The sequence below is a fragment of the Stenella coeruleoalba genome (genome assembly GCF_951394435.1).
Source record: "Stenella coeruleoalba genome assembly, chromosome: 2".
NCBI lineage: Eukaryota > Metazoa > Chordata > Mammalia > Artiodactyla > Delphinidae > Stenella > Stenella coeruleoalba.
The window spans coordinates 24732948-24756413 of NC_137147.1; the positions used below are offsets into that span (position 1 = coordinate 24732948).

A 23466-nucleotide genomic window follows, 5' to 3' on the forward strand; every position below is an offset into this window, starting at 1 on the left:
TCAATTACAGGAAAAAACCTGTAAAAAATACAAACACACGGAGGCTAAACAATACACTACTTAATAACCAAGAGATCACTGAAGAAATAACAGAGGAAATCAAAAAATACCTAGATACAAATGACAATGAAAACATGACGACCCAAAACCTATGGGATGCAGCAAAAGCAGTTCTAAAAGGGAAGTTTATAGCAATACAATCCTACCTCAAGAAACAAGAAACATCTCAAATAAACAACCTAACCTTACACCTAAAGCAATTAGAGAAAGAAGAACAAAAAAACCCCAAAGTGAGCAGAAGGAAAGAAATCATAAAGATCAGATCAGAAATAAATCAAAAAGAAATGAGGGAAACAATAGCAAAGATCAATAAAACTAAAAGCTGGTTCTCTGAGAAGATAAACAAAACTGATAAACCACTAGCCAGCCTCATCAAGATAAAAAGGGAGAAGACTCAAATCAATAGAATTAGAAATGAAAAAGAAGAAGTAACAACTGACACTGCAGAAATACTAAGGATCATGAGAGATTACTACAAGCAACTCTATGCCAATAAAATGGACAACCTGCAAAAATGGACAACTTCTTAGAAAAGCAAAACCTTCTGAGACTGAACCAGGAAGAAATAGAAAATATAAGCAGACCAATCACAAGCACTGCAATTGAGACTGTGATTAAAAATCTTCCAATAAACAAAAGCCCACGACCAGATGGCTTCACAGGCAAATTCAATCAAACATTTAGAGAAGAGCTAACACCTATCCTTCTCAAACTCTTCCAAAATATAGCAGAGGGAGGAACACTCCCAAACTCATTCTACGAGGCCACCATCACCCTGATACCAAAACCAGACAAAGATGTCACAAGAAAAGAAAACACAGGCCAATATCATTGATGAACATAGATGCAAAAGTCCTCAAACAAAATACTAGCAAACAGAATCCCACAGCACATTAAAGGGATCATACACCATGATCAAGTGGGGTTTATCCCAGGAATGCAAGGATTCTTCAATATACGCAAATCAATCAATGTGATACACCATATTAACAAACTGAAGGAGAAAAACCATATGATCATCTCAATAAATGCAGAAAAAGCTTTTGACAAAATTCAACACCCATTTATGATAAAAACCCTCTAGAAAGTAGGCATAGAGGGAACTTACCTCAACATAATAAAAGCCATATATGACAAAACCACAGCCAACATCGTTCTCAATGGTGAAAAACTGAAACCATTTCCATTAAGATCAGAACAAGACAAGGTTGTCCACTCTCACCACTATTATTCAACATAATTTTGGAAGTTTTAGCCACAACAATCAGAGAAGAAAAAGAAATAAAAGGAATCCAAATCAGAAAAGAAGAAATAAAGCTGTCACTGTTTGCAGATGACATGATACTATACATAGGGAATCCTAAAGATGCTACCAGAAAACTACTAGAGTTAATTAACGAATTTGGTAAAGTAGCAGGACACAAAATTAATGCACAGAAATCTCTTGCATTCCTATACACTAATGATGAAAAATCTGAAAGAGAAATTAAGGAAACACTCCCATTTACCAATGCAACAAAAAGAATAAAATACCTAGGAATAAACCTACCTGAGGAGACAAAAGACCTTTATGCAGAAAACTATAAGACACTGATGAAAGAAATTAAAGATGATACGAACAGATGGAGAGATATACCGTGTTCTTGGATTGGAAGAATCAACATTGTGTAAATGACTATACTACCCAAAGCAATCTACAGATTCAGTGCAATCCCTATCAAAATACCAATGGCATTTTTCACAGAACTAGAACAAAATATTCCACAATTTGTGGAATATTGGAAACACAAAAGATCCTGAATAGCCAAAGCCATCTTGAGAAAGAAAAACATAGCTGGAGGAATCAGGCTCTCAGATTTCAGACTATACTACAAAACTACAGTAATCAAGATAGTATGGTACTGGAACAAAAACAGAAATATAGATCAATGGAACAGGATAGAAAGCCCAGAGATAAACCCACACACATATGGTCACCTTATTTTTGATAAATGAGGCAAAAATATACAATGGAGAAAAGACAGTCTCTTCAATAAGTGGTGCTGGGAAAACTGGAAAGCTACATGTAAAACAATGAAATTAGAACACTCCTTAACACCATACACAAAAATAAACTCAAAATGGATTAAAGACCTAAATGTAAGGCCAGACACTATCAAACTCTTAGAGGAAAACATAGGCAGAACACTCTATGACATAAATCACAGCAAGATCCTTCTTGACCCACCTCTTAGACAAATGGAAATAAAAACAAAGATAAACAAATGGGACCTAATTAAACTTCAAAGCTTTTGCACAGCAAAGAAAACCATAAACAAGACGAATAGACAACCCTCAGAATGGAAGAAAATATTTTCAAATGAAGCAACTGACAAAGGATTAATCTCCTAAATATACAAGCATCTCATGCAGCTCCATATCAAAAAAACAAACAGCCCAATCCAAAAATGGGCAGAAGATCTAAATAGACATTTCTCCAAAGAAGATATACAGACTGCCAACAAACACATGAAAGAATGCTCAACATCACTAATCATTAGAGAAATGCAAGTCAAAACTACAATGAGGTATCACCTCACACCAGTCAGAATGACCATCATCAAAAAATCTACAAACAATAAATGCTAGAGAGGGTGTGGCGAAAAGAGAACCCTCTTGCACTGTTGGTGAGTATGTAAATTGATACAGCCACTATGGAAAACAGCATGGAGTTACTTAAAAAACTAAAAATAGAACTACCATACAACCCAGCAATCCCACTACTGGGCATATACACTGAGAGAACCATAATTCAAAACGAGTCATGTACCACAATGTTCATTGCAGCACTATTTACAATAGCCAGGACATGGCAGCAACCTAAGTGTCCATTGACAGATGGATGGATAAAGAAGATGTGGGACATATATACAATGGAATATTACTCAGCCATAAAAAGAAACGAAATTGAGTTATTTGTAGTGAGGTGGATGGACCTAGAGTCTGTCACACAGAGTAAAGTAAGTCAGAAAGAGAAAAACAAACATTGTATGCTAACACATATGTATGGAATTGAAAAAAAAATGGTTCTGAATAACCTAGGGGCAGGACAGGAATAAAGACGCAGATGTAGAGAATGGACTTGAGGACACGGGGAGGGGGAAAGGTAAGCTGGGACGAAGTTAGAGAGTGGCATGGACTTATAAATACTACCAAATGTAAAATAGATAGCTAGTGGGAAGCAGTCGCATAGCACAGGGAGATCAGCTAGGTGCTTTGTGACCACCTCGAAGGGTGGGAGAGGGAGGGTGGGAGGGAGATGCAAGAGGGAGGAGATATGGGGATATATGTATATGTGTAGCTGATTCACTTTGTTATAAAGCAGAAACTAACACACTGTTATAAAGCAATTATACTCCAATAAAGATGTTAAAAAAAAAGACTGGGGGAAGAACAATTATTATGGGAGCACAGAAAATAACCTTTTTGTTGTAAATGATAATAAGCTCAAACTAGTTTAAAGCAACAAAATAATTTATTGGCTCACTTGGTTAAAAAAATTCAAGGTGGTGTGGTCTTTAGGCACTGCTGGATCCAGGAACTCCCATGATGTTGTTCAGAGGTCTCAACCTCTATCAATCTCTTACTCTCCTTCTCTTTACTCTCTGGTCTCTCCTTTTTGCATGGTGGCTTCCTTCTTCCCTGTCACAGGCTCTTGCTTTATGCCAGGAAAGATAGATACTGGTAAATCACACCTACAACCTTATAGCTTCTGATCCAAAAGAAAGGCCTATGCTTTCTCTCCTAATTCCATTGATCAAACCTCTAGCAATTCTCTCTCAGTCTCCTTACTGGTTCCTCCCATGTCCCCAACTTCTAAACTCCAGAAGTCTGTCCTTGGACTACTTCTCTTCTGTACCCACATTCCCTCCATTGGTAATCTCATCTGGTATCATGAATGTAAGTAGTATCTGTCTCCAACCTAGATCATTTCCCCCATACTTCAAACTTGTATACAAACTGCCTACTTGACACATTTACTTGGCTGTCTAACAAGGCATTTCAAATGTAACATGTTGAAAACCAAATTCCTGATCTTCCTCCCCCCACCCCAAACATGACCCTCTTGCAGTTTTCCCATCTCAGTAAATGGCAACTCTATCCTGGTTGGAATCATCCTTGATTACTCTCTTTCACATCAATTCCATCATCAAAATGTGTTGCTTATACCTTCAAAATAGATCCAGATTCCAACTTCTTACCATATCCACTACTAACTCCCTGCCTAAGCCATCAGCATCTCTCCCCACATTATCTCAAAAGCTACGCATTGGTCTCCCCATTTCCTTCCTTGCTTCTTGGAATCCATTTTTAACATAGTAGTCATAATGATCGTCTTAAAAACATACGTCAGATCAAGTTTTTTCTCTGTTCAGAACCTCCGATGTAATCTCTATATCTTGCAAAGGAGTGATCTCCAAGATACATTGACAAGTGGAAAAAAGCAAAGTGAACAAAAGTGTGTATGGTATCTGCTACTTGTCTAAGAAAGAAAAAGAAGTATAAAAAAATATATATGGGGACTTCCCTGGTGGTGCAGTGGTTAAGAATCCGCCTGCCAATTCATGGGACATGGGTTCAAGCCCTGGTCTGGGAAGATCCCATATGCGTGGAGCAACTAAGCCCATGCCCAACTACTGAGCCTGCGCTCTAGAGCCCACAAGCCATAACTATGGAGCCCGCGTGCCACAACTACTGAAGACTATGCACCTAGAGCCTGTGCTCTGCAACAAGAGAAGCCACCGCAATGAGAAGCACGCTCAGCACAACTAAGACTGGCCACCTTTCGCCTCAACTAGAGAAACCCGCACGCAGCAACGAAGACCCAACGCAGCCAAAAAATAAATTAATTAAATAAATAAATTTATTTAAATATATATATATACTTATTTGTGTATACTTTTAAGTGGAAGGATAAACTATAAAAAATATTTTTAAAAGTTATCTACAGGGTGAGGAAAGGAAAAAGAAGGAAGAGACAGGGAAATAATCTAGACTTCTCTAAATGTACTACCTGCTTGGTAAATTTTGGATTTGAAACCATATTAGTGTTTCACAAAACTTTTTTTTTTTAAAAAGCAGCTCCCAAAAATCCAAAGCAAAATGAAATATTCAGACCTAACTGGGTATCAAGCTAGTGGCATAATGACACACGGAGGAATTATTCCAAGTCACTTTAAAGCAATGCAACTTGACTGTACATGCCTAGAGAGATATACCCTGAGGACAGAAAAGACTTGAAAAAAAAATTCAGAAACTATTATCATTAGGCATATGTTTAGTAATCATATTAGAAATGTTATTCTGAAACCATTATATATATAGTAGGATAAGGCAAATGAGTAATTATGTTAACACCATTAGGTACTGAGATTTTCAGAAGAGATAACACATACAAAATCAAAGTAAAATCTGTATAATCCTAAACTTGGATTGGAATATTAGTATAAATGCATGATGTATTTTCTCCAAAACTATGTGTATATGTGAATTTTTTAGCTCTGTCCACTGAAAAGGCTTACAAACAATAATTGTCCAGTAACGATGAGCATTTGTAGCATCCAGATTGTTTTCTTTAAATATCACTTTCCACTTAAAGAAAACCTTCTTGGATAAAGGACTGATTCAAGGTCTGGGGCAGAAAAAGCACTAAATTAGCCTTGAACATCTTGTCACACCAGAAATCAAGTGATCTTGGATATGGGGTGCTTCTGCTGCTGCTCAAACTAGTGTGTGTGGTTTGGAAAAATTCAAAGAACTGTACACTGAGTGCATGCACCTTTCTGTATGTGTGCTATACTGCTATTAAAAGTTCGTTTCGGGCTTCCCTGGTGGCGCAGTGGTTGAGAGTCCGCCTGCTGATGCAGGGGACCCGGGTTCATGCCCCGGTCCGGGAAGATCCCACATGCCGCGGAGCGGCTGGGCCCGTGAGCCATGGCCGCTGAGCCTGCGCGTCCGGAGCCTGTGCTCCGCAACGGGAGAGGCCACAACAGTGAGAGGCCTGCGTACCGCAAAAAAAAAAAAAAAAAAAAAGTTCGTTTCTACATCATGGAAGATTTCAAACGTATACAAGAGTAGAGAGAATAATATAATAAATATCCATTTCCCCATTATCTAGCCTCAACAGTGATCAAAACTCATAGCTATTCTTGTTTCATCTACAGTATATTCCACCCACCTCCCTCTCCCCAATATTTTGAAGCAGATTTCATGTATCCTATCACTTCATCAAAGACTGTGTTTAATCCATAATCTATGTAAAAGACAATTTATCTAAAACACTTACGTATATAAAAACATACATACATAATGCACATAAGGAGTGTTCTAAAGGTAACTTACTAAGGATCACACAATACCTCCCCCCCGGAGAGTGTTTTGGAGGTGGAGTGTGGAGAAAGAAAGCGTGTAAAAATTTTTGAGTGTGAATGTTTTCACAGCGTCCAATAATTCTGCATTCGACAGTCTCACGATTTCCCACTCTTTTATTTAACGTTGCCGCCCCCGGAAGGCTTTCGTACTTGGGACCCCAACAAGGAAAATGTGATTAAGTGTAGAATAAAATAAAGAGACTTAAAAAGCATCTCAACTTCGTTAGTATTTTGCCTAGAGAACGCTCTATCGTGTCACAGTGGAAAAGATGCATTTGCTTTTTCTTAACTGAAGCGCTTATCCCGGGATAACTCCAGTTAGAAGAGAACCGAATTGTAGTCTTGTTCCAAGAACTACAAATCCCAGAAGGCCATTCGGCAAGAGCGCCTGCGCACCGCGCGCTCCTTCCTTTCCCCACCTCTCTACCGGGAAAGACCCGCCCCGCGGTGCTGTCGCTCGCGCTGGAAGAAGCGGAAGAAGATGGCGCTCACCAGGTGAGTTGTTGATTTGGGTCCTCGATACGGAAGGGTTTGGGAGTACCCACCTTTTTCATTTCTCTTCCCACACTCTCCGGGCAGTAACCCGGCCCGGGTCACAGAGCGACAGAGGCCGAGGCCACGGCTAGGCCCTCTCTCCGGCCGCCGGGGCGACTAGGCCTAGCCGAAGCTGGGGTCTTTCCTGAGCGGCTTCCCGGGTTGAGTTCGCCCCCTCACCGCGCCGAAAGCCGCGGCGTGGGGAATAGTTCTCTGGCTTAAGATGCCGAGGAGTTGCATGTGTTTTCGCTTAAGCATCTTGGGGGTGTGGAGAGAGCTCCCTCGGGTCCGCGGCTCGGGTGGGCGCGATGGGAGTGTGGAGGGCAGTGGCTTATTTGTCTTGGCAGAGTGAAGCGGGTGGGAGGCGACCGCCTGGCTTACTGCCCTTCGCCTGCCGAAGTCTCTCTCCTGTCTCTGTCCCTAAACAAGGATTCCCGGGGAAAAAAAGGTGGGGGCGCGGCACTGAACGGAGATTTAAAATCAGCCATAGTACTGGCCGCTGTCTACTAATTCGCGCCGCTGCTCCGCACTTTAACTTTGGGCCTTAGAATTTCTTCCCGTAGATGGAACCACTTCGGATTTTTGCTGTCCCGGTTGCCTTGGCAACCGCAAGTAAAGTGGTCCCCGCCTTTAAGAGAAAGATGCTTAAGGGGGAGATTCCAAGGAGTTACGTAACTCCTGTTAGTTGTCGACCTTGCTGCTCCATCTAAATAGAAAAACTTTTCATGCGAACGAACGCAACAGGAAAAGTTGAGTGTTACAGAGGGTAAAGAAAGTGACCACGTTAGTACATACGCTTGAGTTCCCTAAACACCCTTCATTCTCACATACGTTTTTCCTGGCTGATGACAGTTATGAATCCTAAACATATTTGAATGAGAAAATTCTTTTGGGAATTACTTTTGGATGCCTTGCTCTATCCTAGGGCTTGTGTGTATACAGAAGGAAATCTGACAGTCTTTGGCTGCAGGGAAGATGGGGTACAAGGCATACAGATATGAAACAAAGAACCACACAGAATGCTTATTGTGTAGTACTAACCTTAAGTGCAAAAAGAATTAGATGGAATGAGCTGAATGAAATGGAGCGTGTTCTTTAGTAAATGTTGCAGGCAGCAAACATTTGATTGAGTGCTCTCCAGATGGGAGAAGTGTGACAAAGACTAGTCAAGTTATGAGGAAAGGCTTTGTGGAAAAGGTGGAATTGGAAAAGGACACAAAGGAAAAATATCAGAGATATTGTGGGTATTGTGTGCTTAAAAGTGCAGTGGCAGGGACTTCCCTGGTGGTCCAGTGGTTAACACTCAGCGCTTCCAATGCAGGGCACGCGGGTTCAATCCCTGGTTGGGGGAACTGTGTGGCGTGGCCAAAAAATTATTATTTTTTTTCCTTAAAATTGCAGGGGCAGAGTGCAGTCTTTAAATAGCTTGACTTACATAGCTTTCAGATTTTGTTGAGTTTTAGCTAATTTGGTTTCTAGAGATGGTCTCAAGTTTCCAGGTGAACTGTTATCTCTGAAATCTGCCAGGGATTCTTAACAGCAGGGGCTGGACATGCTGATGTGTTACAGTCCTGGTGTTACTAACTAAAGATTTAAAGTCATACTGATTTAACTTTCTAAACTCGTGTGTTTAAGGTTATGTATCTAATAATATCACTTGCATTTAATACGCTTACTTTAGTAAAGGGGAAAGGATAGACTAAGATGTCTCCACAGTGGCACTACTGATGTTTTGGACTGGATAATTCATTCTTGTTTGGGACTGTCCTGCGCATATTAAGATGTTTAGCAGCATCTTTGGCCTCTACCCACTAGATGCCAGTGGAAACTCCAAACCCCTTTCTACCCCCTACCTCCCAAGTTCTAACAATCAAGATGTCTCCAGACATTGTCAAATGTCTACATTGTAGATATTTTGCTCCCAGTTGAGAAACACTGAGGTAGACTTTCTGCTGGCTTATGCAGCCCACCCCCACCATAGGAGTGTACCTCATGGGAATATCATCCTTTACAGGGAACAACAAAATTAAGACCCCCTGGAAGGCTAGGGTGTGTTCTAATCATAATCCAGGCCAGATTTTGTGTTTACTGGTTTGTCCAAACTCTGCCTTTTGATCATTTTACTGACTGGTTCTTCCAACAGAAGGTAAAGACAAGAGAAATGAAACATAAGTAAATATTTTGGCTTGTTACTGTCTTTGTATCCCTCCTACGTATTGGGTATACATGGTTTACTGAAAACAACTGTGGTATAAGCCCAAAACGTTTGACTCCATTCATCCAGTTATTAAATCGCATGTGTTGAAAGTCTACCATGTGTCAGGCTAGGGTTGGTTTTACAGTATTGAATCAGTCAGGCAAACCTCTTATCCTCACGGAACTTATATTCTAGGGAAGACAGACTGCAGGAGTAAACAAATCAGTAATGCAAGTTCAGGTAGTAAGTACTAAGAATAAAATACAAATAAAGGGATAGAGAGTGACTCAAAGTGTGGGGTGGAATGCTGTTTTGGACAAGGTGGTAATGTGACAGCTGTTGGGAGGTATAATTGAGCAGGGCCAATGAATACTAAGAAGCAAGCACTAAAAAATCTGGGGAAGAGTTTTCTTAATAAGTAAATAGACTACTTTATGGCAGTGGGAAAGCAAATGTAAAGATCCCGAGATGGCTTGTTTAAAGGAACAAGTAACATAAAAATGAGTGCAAAGAGAAGAGTGAATATATTTCTTTTGCCAACATTGAAGTAGGCCCTGCTGTGAGCTAGCTAGCCAATGCGTAGAGAGTTAGGAATAAAAGAAACAAAAGGCGTGATTCCTGCCCTCAAGTTGCCTACAGTCTAATGAGAGAAAGAAAGGTAAATAAATAGATGATAGCAGTAAATAAGGTAGATATTGTAATAATGATACATAGAGGGTCTTGTGAGAGCATGGGTGGTTAGTTTGGGCAACTGACCCAAACTGGGGGAATTGGGGAACAGCTCCAAATAATCAAATATTTATGGAACACATATTGAATGGTATTTAGACACCGTGCCAAGTGGTTCATGGGTACTGTCATTTAATACTTATTACAGCTCTGTGAGATAGGTAATCTTATGGTCTGTCATTACAGATGAGAAAACTGAGGTTCAGAGAGGTAAACAACTAATCCAGGTTAGTGAGTGGCATAGGTAGGATTTGAACTCTTGAGTTCTTAGCCATCACATTACCTTACCCGCCAGACTGGATTAGAGCCCTCTGACATACGCTGTCATAACACTCTGTACTTTTTCTTATCACTTAGTAAGTGGATTACTATGGATTTGTGTGATTTTGATTGTCTCTCTCCCCTGCAAGACTCAGCTGTCTTTTTCTGTTCATCATCTCATTGCCTACCTAACACAGTGCCTGCACCCCAGCAACCACTAAATATTTTTGAATAAATAAGCTCTACTGCTTATTCACATATTCTTTTTTTTTTTTTTTTTTTTTTGCGGTACGCGGGCCTCTCACTGTTGCGGCCTCTCCCGTTGCGGAGCACAGGCTCCAGACGCGCATGCTCAGCGGCCATGGCTCACGGGCCCAGCTGCTTCGCGGCATCTGGGATCTTCCCGGACGGGGGCACGAACCCATGTCCCCTGCATTGGCAGGCGGACTCTCAACAACTGCGCCACCAGGGGAGCCCTATTCACATATTCTTACTAGTCAAGAATCACAAAGGAACCTTAACTTTTCCATTAAATGTATTATTCATATACTGGAATCCTTTTGTGGTACTTTGGGATATCTCTATAATAACATTTATCATACTTGAAAGTTAAGAATGGTTTAGTAGAAAGGCTGCTTTGATTCAAGAGTACCAAATTACATCTTTAGAATTTCTGCTTTGGATCTTTGACCTCTTAAATTTTAAATTCCATTCTAAACTAGATACCTTGGGAAAACACACTTAAATGTGCAACTCGTGTTTTCTTTTTTTATCCACCTGTTTGCTACATTCAGTGCTAATTATTTTTTTGTATTGACGCTAAAATAGTTAAAAGTAGGAAGCATAAGAGTAAAATAGTTAAAAATAAGGAGTAAAAGACTAGTAAAGACACTAAGAAAACCATATACTAAAGAGTTGACCCCTTGGTAATTGAGAAAATTTACTTATTGTAAGAAAAGAAAGGTGGAAGCATAAAAACTCAATGGTTTATTATGTGAAATATCTGTTAATTTTTTATTCTGGGCACCAGTTGCCTGCATCCTGGTAAGATGTTTTTACTGTATGTCTGTTAGTACTTATTTCTTTCCAGGCATAATAAAATGACTGATAATCCTGCCATAAATCATTGGAAAGTTTGTTCTTTTGCTCAAAGGAAAAAGTATTACAGGAAAATAGTGTCTGATGGCCAAATTGCAATAATCAAATATAAGAGTTTTTAAAATTCTGACTTTTATTATCTTTGCTTATAGCTTTTTACCTGCACCTACTCAGCTATCTCAGGACCAGCTTGAGGCTGAAGAAAAAGCAAGATCGCAGCGATCACGACAGACCTCACTGGTCTCCTCCAGAAGAGAACCTCCCCCATACGGGTACCGGAAAGGCTGGATACCTCGGTTATTAGAGGTAAATAATTGTGCTGAAAATTATAGCACCTTTGTAAAATAAGTTTAAACCCTAGAACTTCTGCATATGAATGTCAGTATGATAGAAATTCTGGTTGTGAGCTCTCAAGACATGTACTTCCCTCAGAAGATTGAGCTTTTTCTTCTTGCCTATTCTCACTGCTTTATGATCACTGAAAAAGTGTACAATTTATGTCTATTCTTATGTCAAACTGTTACTTATGTACAGAAGAAACTAACAAACCCTTTATGTTTGGGGGGGGATTATAGTATATGGAAAATAATGGGAAAGTAAGAGGAAAAAGATGAAAAATGGTTTCACGTTCAGGTGCCTTTCCCTCCCTCTCCCCTTCATGCACAATGCCGCATCACCCTGAAGAAACAACTTTCCTCCAGGGAAAACTCCAGCAGCATTTCCTTTTCTGATTTCTTCCTGTTGGTATAGTGGATAGAACACTGACAAGGAGGTTTTTTTTAATTAATTGTTTTGCATTATAGCTGTGTTCCTTACTCTTTTTTTTTTTTTTTTTTTTTTTTTTTGCGGTACGCGGGCCTCTCACTGCTGTGGCCTCTCCCGTTGCGGAGCACAGGCTCCGGACGCGCAGGGTCAGCGGCCATGGCTCACGGGCCCAGCCGCTCCGCGGGATGTGAGATCTTCCCGGACTGGGGCACGAACCCGCGTCCCCTGCACGACAGGTGGACTCTCAACCACTGCGCCACCAGGGAAGCCCTGTTCCTTACTCTTTGTGTGACCCTGGACAGGTCCTAAGCTCTCTTCATCTGTTTTCTTATCTTCAACTTGAGAATGTTAATATATCCTAACATACAGATTAGATAAATTTGGGGGAAGGTATAAGAGACAGAATTTGTTGGTTGATTCAGAGGCAGTGAGGGAGAAGGAGGAATCTGAAATGATCTTTTTATATCTCTAGCTTGTTCCCAAAGAACAAACTTTTTTGGCAGCACCTATTCACAGGATCTTGTGCGTCAGTTCAGTGCGTATTCCTTTCCCTAATTCCAGGGCATACTGCCCATGCTTGATCACCTTTTTTTTAATCTAGGGAGAAACGCAGACATTTGAGACTTTCCTCCTCCAAGCTGCTTCCTGTTCTCCATCTCCCTGTATTCATTCTGACACCTGCAAATTTTCCTCCTCCAATTCCCAAGGGATATACCTGCCCTATTGAAAACCTCTGTGCCTATTCATGTTTGTACCCAGTTATTTTCATTTTATCACTTTGTCGTGTTCTGTCTTTATATGGTTATAATTTTACTTTACAAATGGGAAGAGCCAAGTGTCCTTAGCTTTTTTTCATATGCCTGCAAGTGGTGATCATAGTGAACTAAGTATTCAGTGGATTGAAATATGTTGCTTAGCACTTATAAAAAGGCAACTGTATTCTCAGCCTCTCTCATGTTTGTCATTACCCCCTGCCCTACCAAACTCTTTGTACAGCCTAGAAGAACACTCAACTAAAGAGATCATGTCTTCTCCTAACATATTCCCTGGTGATTTTTTTGTTTCTCTGGTTGATTTTTGTTCAGCGGTCCTCTGGTCCTTATTAATTCTAGTGTGTGAAAGCCAGTCTTACCACACTTATGATGGGATTTTTGTTGTTGTTGCTTTTGTTTTCACTGATAATGTAATTTGTGAGAAGCAGAGCAAAATAAAAGATATCAAGGAAGCTGTGATGCCATCTTATCTGTGGCAAGAAAGACAGAACTTGTCATTATCTAACAGAAGGCTTGAGTGTTTCTTTTTAGGGATTACAGATGCTCTACTTTTGGCCTCTCGATAGATTAGGGTGGGGTGGCAGGCATCATTTTACCTACAGTAGAAATCTCATCCTTACTTGCATTTCAGCATCAGGACATTCAGGTACTATTAGCTTCTAAAATCTTACTTGACTATCAAAAGTGTCATATATCCTGTTGGAGCAGAACAGTTTATTTGAAAATCAAACCAAAATGGCCAGCTAATAGAAATACTGTGAGTGCTTCTTGAGGAGAGTGAAAGTTCTGTGGAAGAAAGCATCTTGTTCTAGGTTTTAAAGTAAAAGCTATGATTTTTCTGGCAAGCTTTATGACCACGTAATGCCACATCTACAGTCTTGAAGTGCTTATTATAGTTGAAGAACTCTAGTAAATCTGAGCCCATGTCAGATTGATGGCCTGGCTACAGGTAGTACCTTTCTTGGGAATACCTTAACTATTTTCTGCCTAATTTACAAGAAAACGTCTCCTTTAGCTTTATTGTTTGTTTTAAAAAATGTCAAACCTTTCTTTAGCAAGTAAGCATGTTGTACCTAGAAAATCACATATCCAGGATCTAATGGAATATTTCTTGAAGGAGGAGATCATATAAAAGTGGCTATTTTCATAATTTTTTTCCATCAAACCCCCTCTAAATGATTAATATTAATATATTTTTTCTCTCATTTCTTAGTGAAATGATTTGCCTTTTTTTGAGTCAGGGTATTTCAGTTTAGTAAAAAATTTAACAACTTTTGGAGTCAAAAGATCTGGGTTCAGGTCCTCATAGCTATCCATGAGACTTTGGAAAAATCACTTTTAACTTTTCTAAACTTGAATTTTTTCCATATGAAAATATGAGGTGTTGAAGAACTACAAGAATTAAATGAGAATATATGTGTAGGCAAGTATTATTAAATTTAACAAAACTATTTAAATTATATTTTCATATGTTAATTTGATGATATACATTTTTGTAATATTAAACTTCATTGACAGACTAAGCTTATTCTACTTTAGAAGTCTTAATTCTCTTCTAAGTAATTGTATAATCATTGTTAGAAATGTGGTAAACTCATTTCTGGGTCCTTCCTATTTATTTGCTTCTCATGGAACACTGAATAAATAAGATGTTGTTAAAATCTGAAGAAGAAATATAATTCTATACTTTTTTTTTTTTGGCCGTGCTGCTCAGCTTGCGGATCTCAGTTCCCCGACCAGGGATTGAACCTGGGCCACAGTGGTGAAAGCCCGGAATCCTAACCACTAGGCCACCAGGGAACTCCCTAATACTTTACATTTTTGCTCTACCTGTAGCATGCATGACCTGTCCTTCACTAAGAAAATTATGTATGCTAAAATGAAAAATCTTTTCCTTATGCTAAACATTTTGTTTAATTTCTTCCTGTCATGTACATAAAATCCACATCCTTGCCATGGTCTAGAAGCCCTTTCGTGATCTGGTGTTTGTCCACCATGCAGACTTATCACCTGTATGTCTGCTCTTCTGCCCTCAGTAAGCTACAGCCCCAATGGACACTCATTTCCTAGAACATGCCAAGTTCGTTCTTGCAGCAGGGCCTTCACACTTGCTGTATAATCTGCCTGGAAAATGCTTCCTTCAGATTTTCCCACGACTGATTTCTCATCATTCAGGCTTTAGCTCATGTTACCTCTTCACAAAGGTTATCCCAACCACACTATCAAAAATAGCCCCTCTTGGGACTTCTCTGGTGGCACAGTGGTTAAGAATCCACCTGCCAGTGCAGGGGACACGGGTGCGAGCCCTGGTCTGGGAAGATCCCACATGCTGCAGAGCAACTAAGCCTGTGCGCCACAACTACTGAGCTTGCACTCTAGAGCGCACGAGCCACAGCTACTGAAGTCCGCGCACCTAGAGCCTATGCTCAGCAACAAGAGAAGCCACCGCGATGAGAAGCCTCCGCACTGCAAGGAAGAGTAGCCCCTGTTCACCGCAACTAGAGAAAGCCTGCGCGCAGCAACAAAGACCCAATGCAGCCTAAAATAAGTTAATAAATTAATAAATTTTAAAAATAATAAAGAAAATAGCCCCTCTTACAAGTCCCTTTATTGCTTTCAAGGCATTTATCACAAGCCAAAAATTATGCTTTTTATATCTTTGCCCACTAAAATGCACACTCCACAAGGTCAGAGACCTCTGTTTTGTTTACTGCCATTTCTGTAGCATCTAGCATAATAAGGGCTCAATGGTTATTTGTTGAATAAGTGAATATATCTTAAATCTCAAACCTACTATTAAATATTCTTTTTATTTCTTTTTAATATATAGGATTTTGGAGATGGAGGTGCTTTTCCAGAGATCCACGTGGCCCAGTATCCCCTGGATATGGGACGAAAGAAAAAAATGTCAAATGCACTGGCCATTCAAGTGGATGCTGAAGGAAAAATTAAGTATGATGCAATTGCTCGACAGGGACAGTCAAAAGACAAGGTAACCCTCTCATTGATTTTTTTTCCCCATTGATAAATATTTTGTGAGGAGTTTTTTTAATTGTATGAAAAATGATAAATCTGGCCATTTAGTTTACGTTAAAAGTAACAGTGACGTATACTTAGGCTAACTGAAGATGATTTCATAACAATATGAACAATATAATATGACTTCATAACAGCAATGACTTTTTCCTTTGAAATTCCCCAAATTGATGATAGGTTATGTATACTTAAGGGTTTTTATGTATTTGTTTTACATTTAAAAAACAGTTCTTCTTTTTCCCTTCTAGTTTTATTGAGATACAATTGACATACAGCACTGTATATTAAAAACAATTCTTTCATAGTACTAACTTTTTTAAAGGCTAGCAAATTTTTTAAAATCTACAATCCTAGCACCCTAAAAAAATTAAATTTAGTTTTGTGTATAGTCTTCTATTTCTCTTCCATGTACTTAAAGTGTACATAGATACTGGGCTTCCCTGGTGGCACAGTGGTTGAGAGTCTGCCTGCCAATGCAGGGGACGCCGGTTCGTGCCCCAGTCCGGGAAGATCCCACATGCCGCGGAGCGGCTGGACCCGTGAGCCATGGCCGCTGACCCTGTGCGTCCGGAGCCTGTGCTCCGCAACGGGAGAGGCCACAGCAGTGAGAGGCCTGCGTACCGCACAAAAAAAAAGAAAAAAAATAGTACATAGATACTTAATTATTTTAATGGTTCATTTGAATAGAATTAATCATATAAACTTCTTTCTCCCTTGATTAAGTACAAAACTGACACTTGCTACTTTTAGGATGGCCCTGCTTACAAAGTAATCCAAAGACCAAAAATGAAGTTTACTTAAAATAATCTCATCACAGAGCAGCCACACTCAGAGCCAAGGAACTGTTTTTAAGACCTAGTTTGTTTTTTTTTTAATAAATACTCCAAGTATTTGGAGTATTTTGGAGGTAAAAGGGCTCTTCAGAATTGAAGATATTGGGGAAGGTACTTGAGAACCTTCACTACCTGTCCTTTGCTTCTCTCTCTCCCAAACATTTTCATTTTACCCTGTAAGACAGCACTAATGATAAACCATCCTTTGCTCCTCCGTCATGGCTGCTAGTTTTTGGGGAAAACAATTATGCAGTCATGCAAATTTGTATCTCAGGTTTCAGCAGAGCTGTCTTGATGTTCCTCCAAGCTTAGCTCCTACTCCTCTCCATCCCCCCTCAGTTTAACAGGCGACTCCCCATCTGTTTGCAGATAAGGCTATTGGAAGAAAATTGTGGCTTTCTTTATCCTGCACGTGTCTTTTTGTCTTGACTATTCCTTTTGTCTCTATAACAAATCTCTTCTCCTATCTAAACCTAATCTTGCCAAGTGTATTCTAGTGTATCCTGGATCTCGTCCCTTCCCCTTTTCTTTGTAACCTCACCTTTACATGTATTCCCACTTTACATATATACACACACACGTACACACTCAAACATACACATCCTTTTTTTACATGAATGAGATTTTAATTCTCATAACTCCCATAGACGCTTTTTTTTCTTACTTAAGATGTTTTGAAGATTTTCATTAAGAAAAATCTATATAGATATTCTAAGCATTAGTGGTTTCCAATTTTTTAGTTTTGCACACAGTGCTATATTCAAGATCCATATATAAACATCTTTTTGCACATGAGTATTTGTGTAAAATAAATTCTTAGTAGTCTATGCATTGGGTCAAAGGATATTCACATTACAAATGTGACACATAATGCCATTATGTTCTCTAAAAAGCCTTTGCTTAACAATCATTCCATTCTTTTGTGTTTCCCTCAGACCCTCCATCTGTTAGTCACCATGATTTATCTTATTTCCTTAACATTTCTCTAGTATTGTCCCTTCTTTGCTACTTAGTTCAGACGCTTATTTTTTCTTGCTTAATTTACTGCAACAGAGTCTGAACCCATCTCCTTGGCATTTGTCTTGCCTGCCTGAAGAAACAGTCATTCACGTTTTTCTGTTTCTCTCCCTCTCTCCCCCACAAAAACACATACAAGCATGCACACTTAAAATCTTTCCATAGCCTTCAGGATAAGAACCAGCCAAGCACCTTACGGCACACTTGATCCCTTGCTTACCTTTCTAGCCTAGCATCAACTTTCATGACCAGAATACTGAAATCCAAAAATAAAGAGTCCAGTTTTAGCCGTTCTATTTATTTTCAATACAAAATAATCACCATAACAGGTGGTTGTTAAAGAAGAAGAAACTTGCAGGCATTCCCTATGAATGTCTGCTATGAGGAACTTCTTGCAGCTCCCCTATTATGGCACGTTCTTTCTTGCCTTGGGAGCTTCCCCTGGGTGCCCTCCGATGCTGGGGAAAGCCGTCTCCCTATTCTTTTTTCTGGCTAAATTCCATTGTTTTCAAGTCGCAACTCGCTCTTCACTATTCCAGGATACTGTCCCTGATCCTCCCTAGCTAGACTGGGTGTCCTTCCTCCCTATTCCCTGTGTTTACTATAAAGTAGCAGTTGTAATTATCCATTTTGTTGCAATTATCCTTTTGTTGTAGTTATCCATTCACTAACAATGTTCTATGTCATTTGACTAAAAGCTCCTTGAGTACAGAGGTTATATCTTTTCATTTTCCTCTTTGGCACCTAACTTAGTGCCTGACAGCTTGACACACAGGCATTCAGAAGTGTTTGTTGGAGGTATTATAGCAATATTTATTGAATAACAGAAAGCCACTTTTCCTGAAGCCACTAAGGAAGCATGGTCCACTCCTGCAAAAGGAAAAATAGGTCCCTATACTTGCAGGGCATATACTGGAAATTTACCCTGGGCCATGAAGGCCTTCATTCACCTTTGTTTTGGTGCACCTCTCCTTCTCTGGAATAATAACTATGCTTTATCGGTATTTGCTAGCTCTCCTCTCATTTATTAGGAAAAAGCATTTTAGGACAATAATTTGACTTTGACAGGATGTGTAATTTTGAATGAAATACAGTTTTAGCCCATTTTACATGTATATTGGTGATTCTTTTGTATTGAAAGTAGAGTAGAAATGTTAAAACTGAACTGTTTATTTTTGGATTTCAGTATTCTGGCCAAATAAGGTCTCCATAGTATTGTTCGTTACACAGTAAAAGCCTTACATGTTTGCCTAGAAATCAGCCACTGGAAATGAACCCTAGACTAGTAGTTTATAGGGGTACCACTCTCAGGTTCATACTAACCCTGACTGTAATGGGGAGGCTGTACATGTGTGGGGTATATAGGAAATCTCTCTACATCCTGTTAATTTTGCTGTGAACCGAAAACTGCTCTGAAAACTGCTCCTAAGACTGCTTAAAAAAAATCATAATAAATAACCACAATGAAGATTAAAAAAAAAAGAATAGGGCACTCAGTGAGTTGAGAAGAAAGATACTGAAGAGAGTGACTACCTGGAGTATTCTAACATTGTTTATGATGGATGTATTTCCTTGCTGGACTTTATACCCTGGAATATACACTTGAATTCCTTATACAAATTTAATTAATACGTTATTTTAAAAAGTGGATGTATTAATGCATGAAGTTCTAGACTGCATGTAATAATTCAGCATTAACTATGCATTGGCATTTAGAGGAGAGGGACACTTCTTGATTGTTTGGGACTGTCTTGAGCATTGTATTATGTTTAACATAACTGGCACTACCTATTAAATGCCAGTAGTGCCCCCTCCTGCCGCCCCCACCATTGTCTTAAACAGAAGCATCTCACATATTTTCATAGGCCCTGGGAGGGGAGTTGGAGGCGTTAGCATTGCCCTGTGTTAAAACCACTGATTTTCCTGTTTTAGAAGTAGGAATTGGCTACTAAATGCACAAAATGAGATTTTTAAAAAATTCATTGTCATTCAGAATGCTGATATGCAAGGTCCTTGACATAGGATGAAAATGGCTTATTGGATTATTGAATTTGCGCTATACTGCAGTGGTTCCTGATTTGTATCAGAGGGATCTGGCATTCTTCAGAAACCAGGGACTTCTCACTGAAATATTAATAGTGAAAGAGCAAGAATGGAAAATACTAGCTGTAGGTATAAGAGGTGAACAAGGAAAGGTTCCAAGGGATAATATTCTAGGGCAAGGCTAAGGCGATTGATCTCTCTAAATGTAAAGTAAATACTGTGTACAAGACTTAATGGTGATACAAAATTGGGAAGGAGAAAAACATTTTTAAGTAAATCTCAATAGAACTAAATCCTTTTTTTTTTTTCCCAGTTGTGACTTCAGTCATAAATCTTGAAATAAAAAGCCTAGTGTTTACATTTTTCCTTCTGAAATTATTAAATAGGAAATGTTACATACATGATATTGCCTAAAAGAATGCCTTCAACCCCTCAGCCCCCCCAAAAAAACTCCAAACAACCTTAACCCCAAGATAAATTGTTATGTTATTACCTTGTTCATGGGATTTCACGAACTATGTCTATAAAGACAGTGTTTTCTTTCTCTACCTCTGAAATGGTAGCTATGCTGACAAGCTTATCCTTTTAGTCAATCCAATCCTTTGCCAGTTTTCAGTAATAAAAAACTTCTGTTTCATAGATGAGTTATTACTTTATCTTGTTCACAAAACTCATTTGTGCTCCTGATACCCTGGAAGGTATATTGTAATTTTTCGGATAATCCTCCCCAGCCTCTTTGCCCCCTGAGATATACTGAGTTTCTTCAGCACATTTGGTTCTCAGGCAATAAAAATTGGGGGTTTTATAGTTAATACCATGGAGGAATCTTGCTCTTCAGATGTCCTTCATCAGCTTTGTGAAATGCTAGAATCTTACTGATGCTCATTTAAAGGGTTATTAACTTTGGAATACCCAAATAAGAAGCAGCAAATGGCTCTTGTATGCTAAATTAGTATTGAGACTTTATGTTGAGTATATACAACTACCAGGGAGTAGAATCCCTTCCTGTAGCAATTACTGTGTAAAAGTAATTAACTCTTCATAGTCTTGGTATTATTTTCTAGAGACTGTTATATAACTTTTAATTCTTATGATATAGATTTTTTCCATACTGAAAAGAAGTAAGACTTTTTTTTTAAATTTATTTTTATTATTGGCTGCGTTGGGTCTTTGTTGCTGCATGCAGGCTTTCTCTAGTTGTGGCGAGCCAGGGCTGCTCTTCATTGCAGTGCGTGGGCTTCTCACTGTGGTGGCTTCTCTTGTTGCAGAGCATGGGCTCTAGGCACGCGGGCTTCAGTAGTTGCGGCACGCAGGCTCAGTAGTTGTGGCTCGCATGCTCTAGAGCGCAGGCTCAGTAGTTGTGGCGCACGGGCTTAGTTGTTCTGCGGCATGTGGGATCTTCCCTGACCAGAGCTTGAACCCATGTCCCCTGCATTGGCAGGCGGATTCTTAACCACTGCGCCACCAGGGAAGCCCAAGAAGTAAAACTTTTGAGGTCAGCTACAAGCTGTGTGATCTTAACACACTGAGCCTTGCTTTTCTCACTGGAGTGAGCTTTAGGGTCCCTTCCAAAATGAACACTCTGAGAGGATGGTGACACTAGTAGCTCCCATATCAATAGACATATTTTGTGGTAAATTATCTACATTTCTTACCTGATCCCTTTTCTTATTCCTGAGAAAAACAAGCTAGAGATTTCAGTCTATAGTCATGATACAGTTTTTCCAGGAAATCAACAGCTTATGTAGAACATTCTGCAGGCCCCAAATATATGTACCTTTAGCATAGAATAGAGCATCTCTGAAAGTCACACATTCAATCATTTGTACAAAAACTATTGACTGAATGCCTCCTGGGGACCAAGCATTGTTAGAAGCACTGTAGATACTTTAATGAATGAGAGATTCCTCATCAATAATGTAGGTATAATCATTGTGCACACCTCATAGGGTTGATGCGAAAGTTAGGTTAGTTTATATATATAAAGCAAAAGAACAGTGGCACAAAATAAGTGCTTAATAAATGTTACCTATTATAATTGTTATTACTTTAATGGGCAAGACAGGTAAAGATTTAAAGTAGTTAATAATTTCATACTGTAAGCAGTGCTTTGAAGAGAGCAAACAGAGTTCTGTGACACTGAATGATTGGGTAGGGAGGGGTTGCTCCTTTAGTGAGGGTAGTCATAGGAGGCCTCCCCCTTGCATACCTGACCTTTGAATGAAGACTCAGGTTGAGAACCCAATTGAAGAACCGGGAGCAATACTCTGTAAAGGCCCAGAATTGGGGGAAAGCAGATTGTGTTCGAAAAACAGAAGAGTCCATGTGACTGAAGCATAAAGAATGAGGGAGCGAGAGGTACAGGGGAAGATTGAAGCTGTAGGCAAAGCCAGGTCAGGTCGTATAGGCCATTAAGTTTTTTTGCTCTGTTGTTTGGAGTGAGAAATTAGCAATAGCATGCATTTCCTTTAAGCTGTTTTAAGGAATGTCATGGTAGAATGCAATTATTGATATAAGACTTTGACTTATAGTAGTAAACATTTTCTTCTGCAGAAAATTTCTGAAGATCTCAAGTGCCCAGGAATTTGGTTTTCTTTCATATTTATAAGTTGTCCTTTATCTGTATGTGTGTCAAAGAATTCCTAACTCAAGCAGCAAAATCTAGAATGCTGCTTATCTGTTAAATTTCCAGTACTTCTGTTTTTCTATAAAATCTGCCATGTAAGTTATTATGGAAGTATTCGAAAGGATAGATGGACATGAAAGTCAGTAATATTCTGTTCGGCAGAGGCCTACCAATCAGATAACAGTCCTAAATTTGGATAATGAGTGTAAAATAAGGTATGTGTATAGAATTTTTTTTTTCATGGAAGAAAGTGTTCTGGGTTTTTTGACCATGGCATATGTTCATTTTCTTAGTCTATGAATAGAGTTGATGCCGTAAAAGACAAACATTATAAGTAGGGCGAGGTCAATGAAATTTTTTAGGCCTCCTGAATTTGGAAATTATTCAGTAACCTGACTTAAATTCCAGTGAGCTTGTAATCCAAGATAATGGTGCTATAGGCAGTTTATATCATCATTAATTTCAAGTCCTAGTGAGGCTCAAAAATAGGGATCACTGATGCATAAGGTTTTGTTGGCACAATTTATTTGGACACTGACTTGATTAGACGATCTCAAATAATTTAAATGCATGAGGTCAGAGGAAAATTATTAACTTTTATAGCCAGGGCAGCAATTTGTGTATATATATTTTAAACTTCCTTGGTTTTAAAATCTAAAAGACAAAATCTGTGTCCTAAATTTATAAGTGTGCTGAGAGGACATTTTGACTTCTGAAATGACTTAATGAGGTTGTTTCTCTTCATTCTTTGCTTTTCTTAAGCCTGCTTTTGTTTGAACATTTTAGGTCATTTATAGCAAGTACACTGACCTGGTTCCCAAAGAAGTCATGAATGCAGATGACCCAGACCTGCAAAGACCTGATGAAGAAGCCATTAAAGAGGTAACTGGGAATTGATATATATAATTATTTTAGATGACGTTTTACATCTTTATTAACTTTCAAACCACTCTATATGTTGTTTCTTATTTCAGATAACAGAAAAGACAAGGGTAGCCTTAGAAAAATCCGTATCGCAGAAGGTTGCTGCAGCCATGCCAGTCCGAGCAGCTGATAAACTGGCTCCTGCTCAGTATATCCGGTA

The 23466-nt window shown here is 39.2% G+C and overlaps 1 protein-coding gene across 1 annotated transcript in view; it reads left to right on the forward strand.

The window, feature by feature from the left end:
* Nucleotides 1–6906: 6906 nt before the first annotated feature.
* Nucleotides 6907–23466, forward strand: part of SNW1 (SNW domain containing 1) — a 35359-nt gene continuing 18799 nt past the window's right edge. Inside the window, exons 1-5 of the mRNA XM_079914650.1 lie at nt 6907–6965; nt 11442–11595; nt 15658–15819; nt 23169–23264; nt 23357–23463. Coding sequence (XP_079770776.1) covers nt 6952–6965; nt 11442–11595; nt 15658–15819; nt 23169–23264; nt 23357–23463 — 533 coding nt within the window. The 5' untranslated portion in view covers nt 6907–6951. The remainder of the gene's footprint in view (nt 6966–11441; nt 11596–15657; nt 15820–23168; nt 23265–23356; nt 23464–23466) is intronic.